Source organism: Erinaceus europaeus, chromosome 3, assembly GCF_950295315.1.
Source record: "Erinaceus europaeus chromosome 3, mEriEur2.1, whole genome shotgun sequence".
In the NCBI taxonomy this organism is placed as follows: Eukaryota; Metazoa; Chordata; class Mammalia; order Eulipotyphla; family Erinaceidae; genus Erinaceus; species Erinaceus europaeus.
In genome coordinates this window covers 16,781,304-16,799,614 of record NC_080164.1, presented here as the reverse complement: position 1 = coordinate 16,799,614, position 18,311 = coordinate 16,781,304, and the positions used below count along the sequence as shown (strand labels likewise).

Here is an 18,311-nt window from a genome sequence, read left to right as displayed (position 1 = left end):
AGGAGGAGGAGGAGGAGGAGGAGGAGGAGGAGGAGGAGGAGGAGGAGGAAGAAGGAGAAGACAAAGACCTGGAAAAAGCAGTTCAGAGCCAGGAATGACTCCAGGAAGGAACAGAGGGCCCCAGCTCCTCTAAGACTTCCGGTCTGCCAATCTGAGGACTGTCCTCCTCACTATCACAAAAAAGTCTCTGCACCTCCTGACACCTCATCTTCATTCCAGGCAGGCAGAAGGGAGTAGGAGAAGGACAACTGGTGCCTTGAAAGGCAGAAGTTAAGTTTACCCTTCTTTAGCCAACTTTCTCTGCAGCCCAGCACCCCGTGACCTGCCAGGACCTCAGCCAGAGTGATGTCCCACAGCCACGCCTGGGAGCATATTTCAGGGGAGCCGCAGTGTCCCAAGCTGCATGTGGAGTCATTCTGAGCAAGATCTGAAGTTCTGGTCATAAGCAGAGATGGGGGCAGTGGTTCCTGAGAATTCACCCAACAGGAAGTGTTTGCTTTGAAGTGCACGGCGTCACTCCTGCACCTCTGGGGAGACTCTCAGCCCTCTCTGCCCTCTTGTCCCCTCAGCAGGGCTTTCATCAGATGGAAGGTACCAGAACACCAGTGCTGACCTTCCCACTCCTTCCTGGATCTGATGCAGTGATCAGGGCTGAGTGCTGGGGCAGGTGACAGGCCGCTTCCAGTGGGGATGAATCCCAGAGAGAGCACTGCACCCCACCCACCACAAGCTGCTTGGTGAGAGTGCTTTACAAGTGGCAAGGAGCGATAAGACAGAGGTGTTGGGGTGATGACTGATGTGGGGGCTGAAGGCTGAGCCCTGATTCTACCAGCTCTTCAATCCCCCTTGTTCTGAGAGACAGCACAGGGAAGCCCTCCTCCCCCACCCTCCCCAGAGTATCTGAGGTCATTAGTCTTCAGTTGGCCAAGGTCGCATGGACAGGCCCATGGCCAGAGTTCCCAGCCCCCAGCCCTTTCCCAGGCTGCCCTGCCTGTGCACCCCCCAAAGGAGGGGAACTGTCCATTTCACTTCGGCAAATCCTTCTGCTTCCAGATGGCTTGAGACCAACACCATGTCACTTTGCTGCAGTCTGCAGTTGGAAGTCGGGCCACTGAAGACGCTTGGGGACATGGCGGGGTCTGTGGATGAGGATGTGTCACTGTGGCTGCCCCTGCCTCTGCACCCCTGGCCCCTGTGCCTCTTCACAGGCCCTGAGCTATTAGTTATGCTCCATGGGTGCACAGCCAGGCATGGGAGGCCAGTTGAGGGACTCTGTCCTTTGCCTCTGTTCTCTGGGGCTGAGAAAGATTCAGAAACCTCCAGAGTGAAATGGATAGTTGTACCTTCTCCCTCTTGCCTGACTTGGGGAAGAGACAAAAGGCTGAGCTTGGGGTTGGATGGCACACCTGGTAGAGCACATAACTGACTATGCACAGGGACCTGGGTTTGAGCCCATAGTCACCACAGGGAACATCTGCCAGGGGAGGCTTGGAGCTGTAGCACGCAGTGGTGCTATAGTGGGAATTCTCTGCTGCTCTCTCCCTCTCTCTCCCTATTTTCTCTTCCTATCTTTCACTCTTTAGCTGAGGTGGGGGGAGAGAGGGAGAGGAGAGACACTAACTCCACCAGGAACAGATACAGTGTGGAAGCCCCAGCTCTCACGCATCCAGGAGTATTAGGTGGCTTCTAAGTTTCACGTTTGCTGTATCCCATGGCACAGAGTCAAGCCTCTTCTGGATCTAAAAGGACCCTCTCCACAGAGCACCGTCTATGTCCCACAGCCCACTCACCTGTGCCTCTCCTTATTTAGTCTCCACTATAACTCTGTGGAGGTAATACTATTGCTCTCCTTCTATAGAAAAGGAAACTGAGGCTCAGATAATGAACTCATTAACATTAATTTGGGTGACAGATGACAGGGTGCCCCGCTGCCTTCCTCAAGGTGGCTTCCACAGTTGTTGGGAGCTGTGTGCTCATGCTCTAACACAGAGAATCCCAGAGGCCAGGATGGTTCTGCAGCACCAGGGAGCTGGCTTCCTCCTGACCTGCCAGCTCATCATCCATTTCCATGTTTGTCTTGTCACAAAGAGCTACAATTCTCTCTAAAGACATTCCCATGGGGCCCACAGAAAGCTCTGCCAATAGCGTGAGCACCTTGTCATGTGAAGCTCTGGGGAGCTTCATGGATGGTGGACACTGGTGCCGTGGTGTCTTTCTCATTTTCTCCCCTCGCTCAGTAAAGTAATGAAATGGTTGACCTGCTCACTGGTGGTGCCATGCTTGTTCAAGGCCTTGAGTGCATTCTCTGGTGCCACATTCTTAAAAAAGTAAAATTAAAATAAATAAAAACATTCCTATAAGCTGCCAGAGCCTGGGCTACCTACATCTCATTGGTCAATATTCAGTCATGGGGCCACATTTGGCCAGCAAAGGATGCTGGGAAATGTAGTCCATATAAATTATCATATGCTCAGCTAAAAACTGGACATTTTTGTTGCAACAAAAATATTTGAGAGGAATCTAAAGGACAGACTACCCTGGGAGTCACACTATCTGGGTCTAGTCTTGTCTCCTTTACTGGCCACTGTGTAACCTTTGGGTAGATCATTCATTGATAAATACAAAAATGTTATGAATGGCTATTCACAGAGTGCTATCCTCTTCCAAGAATGCCGTCGTGACCAAAAATAGGCAGAAATTTCAGCCCTCATGGAACTTTACTTTCTAGTGGAGGAATTAACAAGCCAATAAGTGGAACATTCCGAGTTTCAGGTGGTATTCAGTGCTGAGGGCAAAACAGAAAGGGAGAGAGACAGACAGTTCAAGTTCAGACAAGGAGCTGAGAAGCTGGCTCTGGAATCAAGACTCAGAGGGTCTCTGTGCTGGGGCTGGCCAGACAGGGGGCCACCATGCAAAGCCCTGATGGAGGGAGGTAAGGAGGCAGAGAGAGGGCAGATCCCAGGGCTCAGCTGACACAGGTGACCCTGGGCCCACAGGCTGCCGAGCTAATGGTGGCTGAATGGAGAAGCAGTGAGGGGGTCGTTGGAGAGTTCATGTCACAGAAGGTGGAGTGGGAGGACCCAGAAGGGGTTTTGTCCCTCCTCACAAGTGAAGTGGGGCACCATGGACAACACTGGGGGCTGGGGGGGGGGGGGTCCCATGGATGATAGAGCAGAGCTGTGATGTCTCTCCTGCTCTCTCTGTGTCTATTTCTTCCTCTAAGTATATAGAATTAAAAGGAAAATTGGAGAGTCCAGTATTTGTTAGGTCCTAGCTTCATTCTACACACCATACATACATACATACACACACACACACACACACACACACACACACACACACACGGACATATGACAAGTGAGTTCTGTGACTGAGATTCCATTAGGAGGGTGGTTGGCACAGGGCTCAGGGCTCCATCTAACCTGTCCTTCCACTTACTGGCAGTGTGGACAAACCTCTATGCCTCAGTTTCCTTTTGGTCAGTGAGGCTGATAAGAAAGAGTCACTGTGAAGCCTGAATGGCTTCTTCTAGGGGCAATTCTCAGGGTAAGCCTGAGCAGGGAGCACAAACTGATGCACAATAACAACAACAATAATAATAATTATTATTATTAAGCTGTGCTAGAGATCAAGTTCAGGCACTCACACATGTACTTTACTGCTTGGCCACCACTCCAATTTTTATTTTATATTTTCTTTCATGTATATTAATATTTATTTACTAGATAGGGACAGAGACAAAGCAAGAGAGAAGAGGGATAGAGAGAGAGAGAGAGAGAGACCTGCAGCTCTGCTCCACTACTTATGGATTCTACACCACTCCCTGCAGGTGGGGCTGGGGCTTGAACCCTGGTCCTTTCACATGGTAACCTTGTGCCTCGCACAATGTGTGCTTAACCCAGTGTGCCGCAGCCCAGCCCCCCCCTCACGTGGTAACCTGTGTGCTCTACCAGATGTGCCACCATCCAGCCCCTTAGTTTATATTTGCTGTAAGATCAAAGCACTGCTCCGCTATCCTGAGTCCCTTTGGTGCTTCCACCGTGCTCCCATGTGGTGCCTGGCATCAAAGCCAGGACCTCGCACACGCCCCCGCCAATTACCATTCTTACACTGTTTCCCTCCTGCTGCCTAGTGCCATCTGTCTGGACCTGCCTAGGGCTGCAGCACCCACCCTGGGGCTGTGCTGGTCTCACTGAGCCCTGAGGCCTAGACCCAGCCGGTACAGCTGGGTCCTGTGCCCTGCCTCCACAGGCCTACAAGAGTCTTGTTTCCTGGGTTCTCTGGGAGGCTGAAGAAGCCCTGCTCCAGGCCCTTCTTTCTGCAGATTTTAAAACTATCTTTTCATGAAAGCAAAGAAGCCCAGGGTGGACTGAAGTCCTGGCTTACAGTGGTACTGAGATTTGAACCTGGGGTGTGTAGGGCCTCAGGCATGGAGGTCCAGTACACAGCCACTGCACTGTCTCCCTGGCCTCCCTCTGCAGACTTCAACGAGAACGGCTTCATTGACGAGGACGACCTACACAGGATCGTCCTCCGGCTGCTCAACAGCGACGACGTGTCGGAGGACCTGCTGGCTGATGTCACAAGACACGTGTGTGCCCGGGGCTGTGGGGGGTGAGGAGGCATCACCACCACCAAAACCCTGGAAGGCATGTGGGTGAACACCCTGCTGGAGGCCACAAGCCCCCGAGTGTGTACTCCCTCCAGCATGGTGCCTCCTCCCACGTCCCCAGAGCAGGGCACCCTAGCCACCCACTCCAGGACACACCCCTCTCACAGTGGTCACTGCGAGAAGGTGGCCCAGTGGCCCCTTAGCAGCAGAGGGACATGCTTCAGTCCCTCCTGTGTGATTCCCAACACAACCCCACCTGTCCCAGAGACTCGGGCCAAAGCCAAACCAAGACCAGGCAGGGACGAGTGTGTGTACACACACACACACACACACACACACACACACCACCACCACCACCATCCATGGAGCTCTCCCCCACCCCCGTACCATCCATGGGTCCTGAGGATGCACACCTGGCAGGCCGTGCGCTCTACCAGGCGAGTCATCCCCTAGCTCCACGAGGATCCCATGCCACTAGCCCACAAGACCCAAGACCTCGGGGCCCATGAGAACCCTCTGCATGTCCTGTCCTTGTTTGGGGGAGGGGCTGCCGGGGGCTGAAGGAGGATACACATTTAAAATTTTTTTTTCTTTAAAATTTATTTATTTATTCGATAGAGACAGAGAAATTGAGAGGGAAGGGGAGATAGAGAAGCAGAGAGAGAGAGAAAGAGAGAGAGAGGGGGGACCTGTGGTACTGCTCCACCACTCATGAAGCTTTCCCCCTGCAGGTGGGGACTGGGGGCTTGAACCTGGGTCCTTGCACTTGGTAATGTGTGCACTTAGCCATGTGGGCCACTGCTCAGCCCCAGGGGATACATGTTAACCCCCAACAGGGAGGCTGTTTGTGGGGCGTGAGAGGTGCTTCTCCCTGCCCCCAGCCCCGCTCCCCTTTTCACCCCCAGGTCCTGAGTGAGTCAGATCTGGACAATGACAACATGCTGTCTTTTTCTGAGTTCGAGCATGCCATGGCCAAGTCTCCAGACTTCATGAAGTGAGGGGCCCTGGAGTGGGGGTGGGGGTGGCAGGAAGGGCCCTCTGTCCCCTCAGTTTCCCAATGGGGACACGGGTTTCCCAGGTGCTTTGTAGTTTCTTGCAGAATCAGCTAAATTGGCACTTTAGACTAGCAGGGTGACCCAGAGGGAGGGAGGGGTGGGGTAGCTAGTAGTACTAGGATAAGATGGGGTTCAGACTTGGGGGCTACCCTACTACCACATCATGCATGGGACTACAGGGCTGACCCAGGACTGGCAGCTACCTACTCTCTCCCTGGTTGTGGGACAGAGCTCAGACACAATTCAGGCATTTCAAGCCTTTGTCCTGAGGCAGAAAAGCATTTCTGCTCTGAGCCCTGGGAGATGCTTGGCCAGCTCCAGATGCCCCAGCCTTGCTGAAAAGTGCTTTCTGGGTCCCTCCCAGAACCAGGGGCTCCCATCTCCCAGCGTGCCAGCCCCATGAGATGCGGCCTGTGTCCAGCAGGCCTGTGGCCCCTGGCCCTCTTCTTCCTTAATTTTGACAGCAAAGAAGAATGCTTCCTTTGCTCACTAACAAACCCATCTGAAAAAGAGCAGAGACAGCTAGCCACAGAGAGCTCAGATCAGGACCCAGGACAGCATACTCCCCCCCCCGTGCCCCCCCAGGGTCAGGACAGTGCACTGCTTCCCCTCAGGGGGGTCTCCTCCAGCCAGCAGGCTCTGCACTGTAAGACATGAGACCAACCTGGGTTACAGTGTCGGCCTCCCAAGGACCCTCAGTGACTCCTAAGCCATCTCAGGGTTCATCCCAAACACCCAGAGAAAGTACCTGACAAGCCCTACCGAGGGCAGGTGCCCAGCCCTTCTCTTACCCCTTGGCTGGAGGAGAGGGTTCCCTTCTAAGATGGCAGTAGGAGGCTGTGGTTGTGTCCACACCCGGGAGGCTTAGAAGATAGCTCAGCCTGTTACTGTGCCAACTCGCATGCCTGAGGCCCCAGGTTCAATCCCACCTTATGCCAAAAGCTGAGCAGTGCTCTGGTCTCCTCTCTTCCTCTCTCTCCCTCTTTTTCCACCCCTGCCTCTCTCTCTCTCTCTCTCTTTTTTTTGATCTTTTATTTTTAATGAATAGAGACAGCCAGGAATCGAGAGAGGAGGAGGTGACAGCGCAGGAGAGAGAGATACACCTGCATCCCTGCTTTCACCACTTGTAAAGCTTTCCCCCTGCAGGTGGGGACTGGGGACTCAAACCTGGGTCCTTGAGCATTGTAATTCATGCGCTCAACCAGGAGCACCACCACCCAGCCCCACTCTCTCTTCTTTCATAACAATAGAATAAATGTTTTTATGAGAAAGGGAGCACCACTCAACAAAAGCACCACTCAGCTCTGTTTTGTGCAGTGCTGGAGACTGAATCTGGCTGCCTCGGGCATGCAAGTCCTGTGCTCTACCGCTGAGCCACCTCCCCAGCAGGGATATTCTTTCTTTCAGTGCCTTTCGGATCCACTTCTGGGGATACTGATGTTGACCTGTTCTGGCAGCCTGGAATGGGGAGAGCAACTGAGACTCAGAACTCAGATTCTCTGGACATCGGGGGGCTCTGAGTAGGCTGAGGCTGTGTCCCTACCCCCCAACCCCCACAACTCTCCTATTGTCTGCTTAATAAAACCAGAGAACATCCCCTTCCTTGCCCACACCAGCTCATCACTGTGGAACTCAGGGTCGTGTGACGCCCTCTGTATGAGGCTTTGTTCTTTCCAGGGCTCAGTTTACCCATGACACCATGTGGGCTGGGATGCCTGGTCCCGTCTAGGGTTCAAGTCCTAGCTCACGTCATAGTAGGGACCAGGCCAAATGGGGTGAAGTTCCCAGGGAATATATATGTCCTCCCTCCCCCACTGGAGCCCCCCCTTATCCCAGACTCCCTCCTGGTGTCCCCCAGTGTGGCAGGCAGAGATGCACATGTGACCATCTTTCCCACTGGCACCCAGCTTCCCAGCCCTTCCTGAGGCTACACTTAGGGCCCCCAGGCCCTCGGGAGGTGGCCATGAGTGACCAGCGACCAGGCTGTATTTGCTTTGCTATTGTGCCAAGCCAAGCTCTGGGATGGATTCGGTCACCATGGGGATCCCCCTTTGAGGGCCAGGCTGGTCAAGGACTAGGGGACCCAGGAGAAGCTTCCTGTGGGGTATCTCTGGGAGCTGTCAAATGCCTCTGATGGTTGTGTGGTTTCTTGTTTCCACAGCCCTCAGGGGAGGTGTCTCAACACTGGCTCAGGGCAGGGGTTCGTTCCCTTCACTTGAACTTGAACCTGCAGATGGGATGGGGGTGCAGACAGCAGTTTTTTTGCACTGCTGCTTCCCAGGCCCTGATGTCTCTGCTGGGACCCCTGCACCATGTCATCCCACACCCCCACCCCAGCATCACCAGGCTCTGTGGAAGCCAGAGCAAGCAGTGGAAAAACTAGGATGCAGATTTTCAGGACCCAGGTTCAAATCCCAGCTGTAGCATTTCTGAGCTGTGTGAGCCAGGTGACTCTCTCAGCCTAGTGTCATAGTCAGGAAAGGGGAAGTCACACACACACACACACACACCCCACAGTGTTCAGACTAACGGTGCTGAGCTGGGACTCACTGCGTTGCTCCTGACACCCAGTTCTCGGGCCACCTCCTTGTCAGACAGGGTTGGTGAGCCTCTCCCATGATAGCAGCAGGCAGGGGCTGTCTCTGCTCTGTAGTCACCTGCCACCAAGACTCGGGAGCCCTCAGAGCTCTGTCCTGTGCCGTCAAGTGGTGCAGGGGCCCAGCCATTCACGGGATGATGGCAATTTTATTCCAGCAAGTCAACCCGGTGAGGGCAACGGCCCTTGGGCCTCATGCCCGGAACTCAAAGTAGAGGTCTCTCCTGTTGCGTTCCTGCGGGGATACCCTCTTCCCGCTCGGGAAGGTCTGGTAGGTCCTCATATTCTGGGGTGACATGCGTAGAAGGTGCCACTTGTCTTTCTCATTAAGAGGGGGCCTGGAGGGTGAAGACAGCCAGCCATCAGCAGTGAGAAAGCTCAGAGGGAGGGAGGGAGGGAGGCCTGAAGCCCAGCAAACCCGCTGCCCAGTGTCCAGTCCCTGCTGCTGCTGCCCCCCGCTGGCCACCTGGTGGCGATGAAAACCATGATTGTGACAAAACCAATGGTGCAGACATGTTTCACTGCTGGTGAAGTGTCTCCACTGCAGGTGGGGAGCTGGGCTTTGAACTCGGGTCCTTGTGCAGGTCCTTGCATATGACACTTGTGCACTTAACCAGGTGTGCCACCACCCAGCCCCCTGATTCTATTCTTTAAAAACCACTAACCTCCTTGGAAAGGATTTAGACATCCAGGGCTGACTGCTGGCCTCCTATGCCCACCCACATGACAGTCACCCCATATGGGCAGGGATGGGAGGTAACAAGGTGCCTGGGCTACCTAGAAGGGCAGAGCTGGCTTGCCCCGGGGAAAGAGCGCCCTGGGGCCAACAGCAGAGCTCTGGAAGTTATAGGCTTCATTCTTGTCAGACAGACTGGTGAGTTTTGAAAGATATTTTCACACTCACCCAAGATTGTTCTCTGAGGGCCAAGTGATGGTTGAGGGTACACATTACTGTGTGCAAGGACTCAGGTTCAAGTCCCCAGTTCCCACCTGCAGGGGAGATGCTTTATGAGCAGCGAAGCAGGTCTGCAGGTGTCTTTCTTCCTCTCCTTTTCTCATTTCAATTTCTATCTGTCCTATCTAATAAAACTACAAAGAAAAAAAGAAAAAAATGGCCCTGGGAGAAATGGATTCATAGTGTCAGCACTGAGCTGTAGTGATAAGTCTGGTGGTGATATAAAAGAACTCATTGTCATAGAGAGAGAGAGAGAGAGAGACTCTTCTATGTGAACCAAGCAAGGCACCCATCCCTATTCTGTGTGGTACTCTCTGAAGCCACCAGAGGGCAGCAGCACCCTGCTGCTCAAGGTACTTTCAGGGCTGAAGGGATTGGGGGTCAGGGCAAGTGGTGGTTGGGGGGCAGGAGTGGATGCCTGCAGGTTCAGACCAGCAAAAGTATGAGATTTAGACTTTGTGAGAACTATGGCGGTGATCTTTGGAAGGGTGGGAGACAGAACTTGGGTGGTGGGTGTGATATAAGACTATACCTTGCAATCTGACAATCCTGTCAACCATGATCATCCACAAATAAGTTGAGGGGGAGGGTGGTGCACCTGGTTAAGCACACACATTGCCATGCACGAGGACCTGGGTTCGAGCCCCTATTCCCCACCTGAAGGGTGGAAGCTTCAAAAGCTGTGAAGATCTACAGGTCTGTCTCTCCCTGTCTGTCACCCCCACCCCTCTCAATTTCTCTCTGTCTTATTGAATGAAATACAAAGAAAATAAGGGGGAACTAGCTGCCAGTAGCAGCGGATTTGTAGTGCTGGCACTGAGCTCCAGTAACAACCCTGCTGGCAATTTGAATTTTTTTAAAAAAAATTTTTAAGGGGGGAAATTTATGAGATTTGCTCCCGGACCCCAAAAAGCCTGGCTGGGAGATGCTCTTCCTGACTCATTCATGGGGCTGCCTGGCCCCACCCTCCAGGAGACACTGTCACTCTCCGCAGACAGGCGGGGCTGGGCCCCACGGCTACATGTGCTGAAGGCAGAGGCTTCGGGGGCACTCACAGGTCGGTGGGGAGAGGGTAGTGCTCGGGTTCTGGTATAGGCAGCACGAAGTAGGGGACCCGGGGCAGCAGGCCCGTCCTGTCTCGGTACTGTTCCCGGTGCTTCTGTGCCTCCTGTGGCCCGGCCAGGGAAGAGATGGTGGGGCATCAGTGCATAGGAGCCACCTTGCCCCTGAAGGCCCCATCTCCCCTAGTGCCCAGGGAGGAGCCCTAGCTGGGTGTCCACTCTGACCCTCAGCTCTTCTTCTGATGGGGGTAAACACACACACACACACACACACACACACACACACACACCGCTGCTTCCCAGGGTTAATGAGACCAGGGAACTATAGGGGAAAGAGCAAGACACCAGCTCAGCAGGTCAGAGTGTTGAGATGCCTCTGAACATCGCAGAGTCTGAGGAATCAGGACTGGCTCCCAAGGGAGGTGTGTGAAGTGTGTGTGTGTGAGGTGCAGCTGGACAGACTGGGGTGGGGAACTGAGCCGGGAGGGACTCCGGGGGCCTGGGGTATCCACCCAGTGGCGAATCTCAGGCCTTTTGTTCTGGGAGGAAGGTGACCAGAGCCCACAAAGCCGAGGGCTCACAGGGCAGAGGGAAGGGCAGATACCTCCCAGGGCTCTGCTGGTTGGGGATGGAGTTCTGGATGCCCGAGATGGGGGTAGGGAGCCGGGGTCCCCAGCCCTGTGTCTGTGCCTCTCACCCTGCATACGGGTTCAAAGGCTGCAGACACACAGAGACCCGGGTGACCCACCTGATAGAAGTTGTGCAGCCCGGTGGAGCGGTGCAGGTCCAAGTTGAAACGTGTATAGCTGGGGGTGTGCAGGAAGCGGTCCCAGGCTTGGGCGCAGTAGCACAACACCAGGTCAGGATTCGGGGAGTAGAGGGTGGGGAAGTGGCCGCCCGAGCTCCGGGGCGCGTGGGCCCTCTCCAGGGCAGCATTGCGATGGTCCTGGAAGCTCTTGAGTGTGGCTGTGCCGTAGGGGCAGCTGAAGGAAAAGGCCACCCCAGGGACGTGGCCTTGGTACCTGTGACAGCCAGGGCGGGGTGGGGAAAGGGCCTCAGGACAGTCCCCAGAGGGGCCCCAGAGCTGGCTAGGGCTCCGGTCACTGTGGCCTGAAGAGGCTGCCCAGGACACACAGCCCAAGTGCTGGCCTTTGAGGGCAGGACAAGGAGACATGACTCAGGGTCTCTACTCTCCACAGAGATCTCAGCCAAGACTCAGGCCGCCCATCTCTCCAAGGCAGAGGCTCCATATCTCTCAGCCCGGACACCCATGGAGCATCCCCTCAGCAGGGCTTTGGTTCACTTGGCCCTTGGTTCACTGGGGACAGCCCGAGGATGTGGGGGCCCACCTGGCTCTGTCACTCTCACCAAAGGACAGACCACTGGGGGCACAGCAGAGGCTGAGGACGTGTATCTTGGTGTCTGTGCATCCAGGGGCTCCCAGGGCCACCAGGAGAGACAATCCTCTGAACTGATCCAGGGTTCAGAGAACCCAAGACATCATAGCTTTTCTTTGTTGCCTTTCTTTTTATAATTCAGCTGTGTCCTCAGCTCTGGCACATGGTGGTGCTGGGGAACCAAACCTGGGGCCTCAAGCACTCAAGTCCTTCTGTGCTCTAACAGCTGAGCCGTCTCCCTGCCCTAACTTTCCCGTTCTTTCCTCCCTTCTCTGTTTTTTCTCACAGCGTCACCACTTTAGGCTGACTCTGTCAGCTAGAAAGAGACAGAACGAGAGAGAGAGGGAAAGACACCACAGCGCTAAAACTTCCTTCAGTGTAGCGGGGACTGGGGGTTCAAACCTGAGTCTTTTTAGTTGTTTTTTTTTTTTTTTGGTAAAATTAAATTTAGCTAAATCGATACAAAGAAGGTAGGTTAGATTTAGTTTTATGCATTAATATGAGAGAGAGAGAGAGAGTGCACCAGAAAATCCCGCTGGGTCCTTGGTCCTGAGCATGAGAAAGCAAGCACACCACCGAGGTGAGCTATCTTGCCATCTGCCCAACCTTCTTTTTTTTTTTTTTTTAAAGTGTATTTATTAAGGAGAGAGAACCAGAGCATCACTCTGGCACATGCAGTGCTGGAGATCAAACTCGGGGCCTTGTGCTGGTGAGTCCTGTGCTCTGCTGCTGCACCCCACCTCAGGCCAACAAGATGCCTCCAAAGCCCCCAAACTCCTCACCACTTGAAGCCTGGCCTGTCTACCCCATGGCCTTCTGCATGGGGGTGATGCTCTGTCTACACCCGCAGGCCTGCTCTTCACTGTGAATCCCTCTCACTGTGCCACTAATCAAGGCCCTGGGGACATGCCCCTTCCTTCAGCCCATCACCTCCACCACCCTCAAGCCCTGCTTTCCCACAGCATGGGTAGAAGGACAAAGATTTGGGGTGAGATGCAGACCAACCTCCCATTTTGTGGAAGCGAGGAGAACCGTTGGGCCATGCTCTGAGTGACACCCTCACCCATAGTCAAGGAAGCCTGTCTCCCTTGCCTCCCCGCTGTGCCTTATTCTGGGGCTCAGCATTGGCCCATTCTCCACCCTCAGCTCCCTCTCCCTCCTCCCATCTGGAGAGAGGTGCTGGGCATCAGGAGCTGCCAAGACCCAGCAGAAAGATCAGGAAGTCACCCAGAGGAAAAGGCTACCGCCTCTCTGTCCTCATGGCCCACAGGGCAGGAAGCACAATCGCCCAGCAGGTAGGGTGCTCATTCAAGTAGACAGCCAGCTGCCACAAACCCTTTTCTGGCAGGAACACTGCCATGGGCTCTTCTGTTTATTGTATTTTATTTTGCCTCCAGGGTTATCACTGGGGCTCAGTGCCAGTACTAAGACTCCACTGCTCCTGGTGGCCATTTTTTCCATTTTATTTGACAGGACAGAAAGAAATTGAGAGGAGGGGAAGATAGAGAGGGAGAAAGACAGACATCTGCAGACCTGCTTCACTGCTTGTGAAGTGACTCCCTTGCAGGTGGGGAGCTGGGGGCTCGAACCCGTATCCTTGTGTGAGTTCTTGCAGTCAGTACTATGTTTGATTAACTGGGTGCACCACCGTCTGGCCCACATGGGGTCTTCTGGAATGATTTTATGCATGAAAAGAGCCTGCCATCTACGGGCTAACTCCAAAGGAAGCTCACTGAGTGGTGTGGAGGCTCTGCTGGGAAGCCTGTTTCAGTGCAGAGCCAGGAATGGGGCTGGGTGAGGGCTGGCTGCAGAAGTGGCAAAATGCTACAAGACCTGTCAAGGCAAAAGCTGTTTTAACCAACAAAAATGGGGGCTGGGGTGGGTGGGCGCCCAGGTGGAGGGGCAGTGGGTGTGCACTTAGCTGAGAATCTCTGAGGCAGAGACAACTTCTAGCCTCTCAAACTGACACACGTTCACATTCACACTATTTTAAAAAGCATCACACAACTCTGTGATGGAAGCTTTTGGCTTCCTCTCTTCCTCCTCCCCCTCCTCTACATTCACATCCTATTAAAGTCAGTTTTCATTCCAAAGGAGCAAATTCTACATGATCCTATTTTTTGTACAAACTGGCTTGTCTATCTGTCATCTATTCATTCCTCCACCCGCACAAAGAACAGGCGCACAAAGAGAATATGGGAATCCGCTGAGTGCCGACTCAGCTTAGCTTGAGGTATTTGGCTCTGGGAGAGAGGGAGTGGGTGCCGTTTTCCTTTTTGAAGTTGTACTTCCCTTCCCCAAAGTCAGAGGCAGAGAAGACAGGGATGCAGAGATAAAGAGTGAGAGAGACCACGTCACCAAAGCTTTTCTTTTTCTTTTTTCACTGATTCAACAAATATTCTCTGCACTTCATGCAGGTTGAAAGAATGAAGCTTCCCCAGAGAAGCTGTGTGTATTTGGGTGTGTAGTAGAATTTCAACTAAGAACCCCTGACCTGGTACAGAAGAACAGAATTATAGGATGAAGAGAACAAGAAACAACTTTCTTCCCCCGTGAATCCCCTGCAGATCAGATACCTTTCTCTTCTTGGAAATTCACTATCTTATTAATAAAAGAATGTAAGGCCCTGAAAAGTCATATAGTAAAAACAGCCAGCTGGAGGTGATGGTGCTTAGTGAAATAAGTAAAGAGATGCAAGACAGCTACTGGATGGTTTCATTCATATGTGGAACTCAAAGAACTGATGCACAGGAACTTGCCAAAACAAACAAACAAAAACCAGACATCAAACAAACGAAACAGAAGCAAGCAAACTGTTTCTAAGACTTGTGAAAACTATGGTGGTGATTTTGGGGAGGTGGGAGGGTGAAGACACACAACTTTGGTGGTGGGTGTGGTGTGGACCTAGACACTGGAATCTTTTTTTTTTCACCAGAGCACTGCTCAGCTCTGGCTTATGGCGGTGTGGGGGATTGAACCTGGGTCTTGAGAGCCTCAGGCACGAGAGTTTCTTTGGATAACCATTATGCTATACCCCTACCCTATACAATGGAATCTTACCCACAATTAATCACAAATAAAAAATGGAAAACAATAGCCATCCAATAATTTACATCAAAATTTCCTCAAACGTATGTGATACACTTGCATATCACCTACAAAATATCTTTTATAATTGTGGCCAAAATTATTGCTGGGACTTTGCAACAGCACTACGAATCCACTACCCCCAGGGGCTATTGTTTTCTTTTTTTCTTTCCTTTCAATTTTTCTTTTTTTCTTTGTATCTTTCTTTTTTCATTAGATAGGAGAGAAAAATTGAGAGGGAGGCTGAGGAGATAGCATAATGGTTATGCAAAAGACTTTGATAACTGAGTCTCTGAAGTCCTAGGTTCAATCCCCAGCACTACCATAAGCCAGAGCTGAGCAGTGCTCTGGTTGGTCAGTCTGTCTCTCTCATTAAAATCAAATCAAATATATTTTTTAAAAATATGAGAGGAGAGAGGGAGATAGAAAGGGAAAGAGAAAGATAGACACCTGTAGACCTGATTCGTCACTGGTGAAGCTTGCCCCTGCAGATGGAGAGTGGGGGCTTGCTAGAACCCAGGTCCTTGTACATTGTAACATGTGCGCTTAACAGGGTACACCACTAACTGGCCCCTTCAAGGGTTGTTCCAGGTGGAGGGGTATTTCCCCCCCAAGAGTATAAGACCCCAGACATAGCCTGGCACACAACAGGGCTCGTGGACCTGGTTCTGTTTAGTTCTACCGTCAGTAACACCCTCCCCCCAGCCCTGTGGCCACACCCAGAGTGGGAGAAATCGAACTTGCTGATTCCCAAGGAGCTCTCTCTGCCTTAGCAAATGCAGATCAGCGTTCAGGGAAACTGGCTGCTTAGAAATCTTGTGGCTAACGCTTGAAAAGACACAATAATAATCACCCATGGGGGCTGGGGAATCTGAGGTTTTCTCATGACACTAGGTAAATTGCCTAGAGGTTAGCAATTAGAAACACAAGGCAACTTGATTCAAGCCCTATCCATGGGAATCTTTAAGAATAGTGCATTCCAGAGGGACCAGGGCACTGACAAACCTGGCTGAGTGCACATGTTACAATGCTCAAGGGCCTGAGTTCAAGTCCCTGCTCCCCACCTGCAGGAGGGCGGCGAGTATCATGAGCCATGAAGCAGTGCTGCAGGTCTCCGCCCCCTTCATCTCCCCCTTCCCTGTTTCTTTCTTTCTTTTTTTTCCTGTTTCTATTCAACAAATGAAATATTTTTGGAAAGATACATTAGGAAGAAGGAAAAGAGCAGCGTATTGCTCTGGAAGGTCAACTGAAAAAGCAGCGTTTCTGCAGGCTCAGCCCAGGCCGGCGCCTGTGATCCTCCTGTCATCACGATTCCTAGATCAATCAGGAGACATGAAGTGTGCTGGGCTGAGAAGCATCCCGGAGTTGCTTCTGAAATAGCCTCCCCCAGGCAGAGATGCTCATCTTTCAACCAGAGACTGTGGGGCTTAAGAAAAAAAGTATGAAAACAGAACACCATGCTAAGCACCCAGAAGGCAGTGTAGATGCCACTACCCAAAGCTGCAGAGGCAATTGTGAACTAAGCCTGATCCATTTGCACCTGACCTGGGCAGCCACGCACTCCATGGCCTGCTCACACACTGTCTGAAGGCAGGATAGAAGGCCAAAGCTGAGGTCTCACTTCCAGATCCCTTGCCTTGAGCTCCGGAAACAACTGTGGGCCCTCGGTCAAGCCTGATGGGAACACCCTGCCCCCACACCCCCAAGCACACAGAGAGGGGGCCTGTCCTGACTGGCTGGGTTACGTCACCACCATCCCACTTGTGAGTACAGAAATGGCTGTAACAGTGCAGCCCTCCCTGCCTTGCTGACTCTGCCTCAAGACACCACAGGCTGTATAAAACAGATGTGGGAGTCTCATTATCATGACTGAAGCTCTAAGGTCCCAGGTTCAGATCCCACCACTACCATAAGGCAGAGCTGAGCAGTGCTCTGGTCTCTCTCTCTCTCTCTCTGTATCACCCTGTATCTAGTTCATTAAAATAAATAATAAAATATTTAAAAGATAAAAGCATGGATTCTTCAGTGTGCAGAACACAGCGTGCTGCGTGGAGACCCTGGCCAGGGACCTCTCAAAACAATGACCATTCACACACTCTTTCATCCCCTCATTCACTCCTTCCCTGAGGGTGTGTTAATACTGTGCAGGATTACATCTCCGACTTCAGGTCCTGCCCTCCGTGCCCACACTGACCACAGAAGAGATATCACAGGCCAGAGAAGAGGAGGTTACAGTCAGATCTGCAACTTCGATGTTTGGAGTCTGAAGACATCCGGGGAAAGGAGAGAGGCTTGGCCCATCATCCTCCAGGGTTGAAGGCCAAGCTAGCTGGAAGCTCGGGATGGCGTTCAGAGAGTGAGGGGAGCACAGCAATTACCCCTCCAGCTGCCACAGGCGCTCGCTCACCCAGCTCCTGACCCTCCAAACACAAAGCCTGGGTGCCCGCATTGTGCCAAGAGCACCTCCCCACCCCTAGAGCCTGCTTCTTCCTCCAGCTTGGGGGTCTCCAGCCCTCCCCCCCACACACACACACTGGGTGTCTCCCTCTCCTCCCCACCCACCTGCAGACCCCTAATTCTGACCAAGGTCTTCCAGCCAGCCCCCCCCCCAGCAGTTTCCCATGAATAGGGGTCTGGAGTCCGCACCCGCCCGCCAAATCCGCGAACCCCTCAAGGCCTTCAGGCCAAGTGAAAACTTGGCGCCCCCATTTCCAGCAAGCCCCAAAGGCGGAGGTGAGAGAAGAGGAGGGGTTCCGCGCGGGAGATTGGGGTGCGGGGCGGGCTTACCCGGGCATGAGGCCGGGGGGCACGTAGGCCGCATTGAATTCGGTCAGCAGGGTGCCCGCGCTGCGGGAGGCCATGGTGGATGTGGGTGCGAGCCGCGAGCCCAGCGCTCTGGCCCCCAGCCACCAGCCACCAGCCCCACCCCACCCCAACAGCGGGGTCACCCGGCAACAGCGTCCTCTACGCCACCGGGACGTCCAGGCTCCGCCCTGGGGGGCTCACCACCCCCCCCCCCCGCCAGCCCTGGCTGGAGTGGCCCCGCGGGACACGCGGGGTGGAGGGGTCACGGCTCGGTGCGCTCTCCCGTGTGCCTCTGAAAGTCGCCTCCGCCCCCCACTTTCTGCCTCGTGAAAGGGCTGCCCCGGCCTCACACTGGCTGGCCGGTGCCAGGGTGCCCTGAGTGACCCTCTGTCCACGCAGCACCCCTCATGTGGCCCGGCTCCGGAGGGGACACAGGAGCAGAAGCCTCGGTGACCGCAGAGACCCCAGGAGCCAAAGCTCTCCAAAGCCCTACAAGTGCCCCAGCTCCCCAAGGTCCCTGCGCCCCTCCTCTCCGCCGCCCACGCGCCCCAGGTCCCCAAGGGGCATCTGTGTCTTTAGTTCCGAGCGTGTGAATTGTATTTGTCCTGATTTCACACTTGGGGGAGGGGGCACGGAGTGGGAGACGACCCACCCAGGGCGAGTTTGCACCTGGAGGCCCCTCCTGCAGGGGGACGCCTGTCTCTCCCACATCCGGGTTCTCCCCAGCTGGGCGGTGCGCAGGG

The 18,311-nt window shown here is 53.6% G+C and overlaps 2 protein-coding genes across 2 annotated transcripts in view; one reads left to right on the top strand and one right to left on the bottom strand.

The window, feature by feature from the left end:
* The window catches only part of CIB4 (calcium and integrin binding family member 4), a 47,698-nt gene extending 40,093 nt beyond the window's left edge, over positions 1-7,605 (top strand). The window contains exons 5-7 of the mRNA XM_060186707.1: positions 4,482-4,591; positions 5,518-5,606; positions 7,075-7,605. Of these exons, the coding sequence (XP_060042690.1) occupies positions 4,482-4,591; positions 5,518-5,606; positions 7,075-7,105 (230 nt within the window). The 3' untranslated portion in view covers positions 7,106-7,605. The remainder of the gene's footprint in view (positions 1-4,481; positions 4,592-5,517; positions 5,607-7,074) is intronic.
* A 787-nt stretch (positions 7,606-8,392) lies between these two features.
* On the bottom strand, positions 8,393-17,741 carry CIMIP2C (ciliary microtubule inner protein 2C). Its single transcript, XM_007532590.2, has 4 exons — positions 17,551-17,741; positions 11,028-11,301; positions 10,274-10,386; positions 8,393-8,601 (listed from the first exon to the last, which is right to left on the bottom strand). Exons 1-4 carry the CDS (start codon positions 17,622-17,624, stop codon positions 8,457-8,459), a joined length of 606 nt encoding a protein of 201 aa, XP_007532652.1. The 5' UTR covers positions 17,625-17,741; the 3' UTR covers positions 8,393-8,456.
* Positions 17,742-18,311: the final 570 nt, after the last annotated feature.